This window comes from Octodon degus, unplaced genomic scaffold (assembly GCF_000260255.1).
Source record: "Octodon degus isolate 3935 unplaced genomic scaffold, OctDeg1.0 scaffold00083, whole genome shotgun sequence".
NCBI lineage: Eukaryota > Metazoa > Chordata > Mammalia > Rodentia > Octodontidae > Octodon > Octodon degus.
The window spans coordinates 9,544,855-9,545,930 of NW_004524659.1; the positions used below are offsets into that span (position 1 = coordinate 9,544,855).

Sequence of the window (1,076 nt, forward strand, 5' to 3'; positions counted from 1 at the left end):
AGGGGATCCTTAGGTGAAAGCAAATTTTCTTGGAAAGCACATGCTAAGGAGATTTCAGGTGCCACTGGAACGAAGCTCAGGCAGCCTCTTCAAGATCACATGGGTGGGCTCCTCATAGTGACCCTCCCTGCCCAGTTATCTGTCACTCACCTGCACAGTGACCATGTGACATCTGTCTTTCAACCATCCAAGGCTCCTTCTTTTGCTCCAATAAGGAGATCATTTCGGGTTTAGAAATGGAGAGTCCTATTTCCAGGGTAAGAAAAAAATCAAAGCAAGTAACACACAAAATCAGTATGTTGCAGGTGTTCAGGTCTCACACCCAATCTCTTGATCAACAGTCAAGGAAGGATAGTCAAGGAAGAGTCAGAGAATGGAATGATGCTTGTATGGAGGATAAGGAAGATGAAGCTTCTTCCACTGCAGCTGTTCTTACAGTTCTAGAGCAACTGTAGCCTCCCCTAGGCATTAAATTGAAATTCTCAGTTCTCTACCCAGACCTACTGAATCAGAAACTACAGTGGCTCCAAAACTTTACTAAGCCTCAGGATCTTTCAGAGGGCTTATTAAAATCCAGATTACTAGGCCCATTCCCTGACTTTCTGATTTTGCAGATCTAGACTGGGGCTTCATAATTTACATGTTAACAAATTTCCACAGTAAGTTGTTGTTGCTGTTCCAAATCACCATTCTTTAGGAAAGAGAACTACTGATTTCCAACTCTATGAACTACTTTAAATCATTTCCTGGAAGAGGTAGATATTCAATGAATCACATGTGAGATGTTCTAAATATTCCCAGTAGAGGAAGCAAAAATGCCCCAAATGGAAAATTTTGAATGGAGAATAAATATCCTTACCAAGCCATACCAAGTTCCTGTAGTTCTCCAACATGACTTCCCTGTATAAATCTTTCTGAGATGAATCAAGCCATTCCCACTCCTCTTGGGAAAAGTCTAGCGTCACATCTCTAAAAGTCACCAATCCCTGAAATAAGGAAAAAAAAATAACCTTGCTCCTTAGGTGCTCAGGCTTTCACATGGTCCCAGCCAAAAAAAGAAAAAAAAAAAAAAAAAA

The 1,076-nt window shown here is 40.8% G+C and overlaps 1 protein-coding gene across 1 annotated transcript in view; it reads right to left on the reverse strand.

The window, feature by feature from the left end:
- LOC111818209 (zinc finger protein 850-like) overlaps positions 1 to 1,076 on the reverse strand; it is a 144,824-nt gene that overhangs the window by 103,752 nt on the left and 39,996 nt on the right. Inside the window, exons 8-9 of the mRNA XM_023721455.1 lie at positions 860 to 986; positions 151 to 246 (exon numbers count right to left, since the gene is read on the reverse strand). Coding sequence (XP_023577223.1) covers positions 151 to 246; positions 860 to 986 — 223 coding nt within the window. The remainder of the gene's footprint in view (positions 1 to 150; positions 247 to 859; positions 987 to 1,076) is intronic.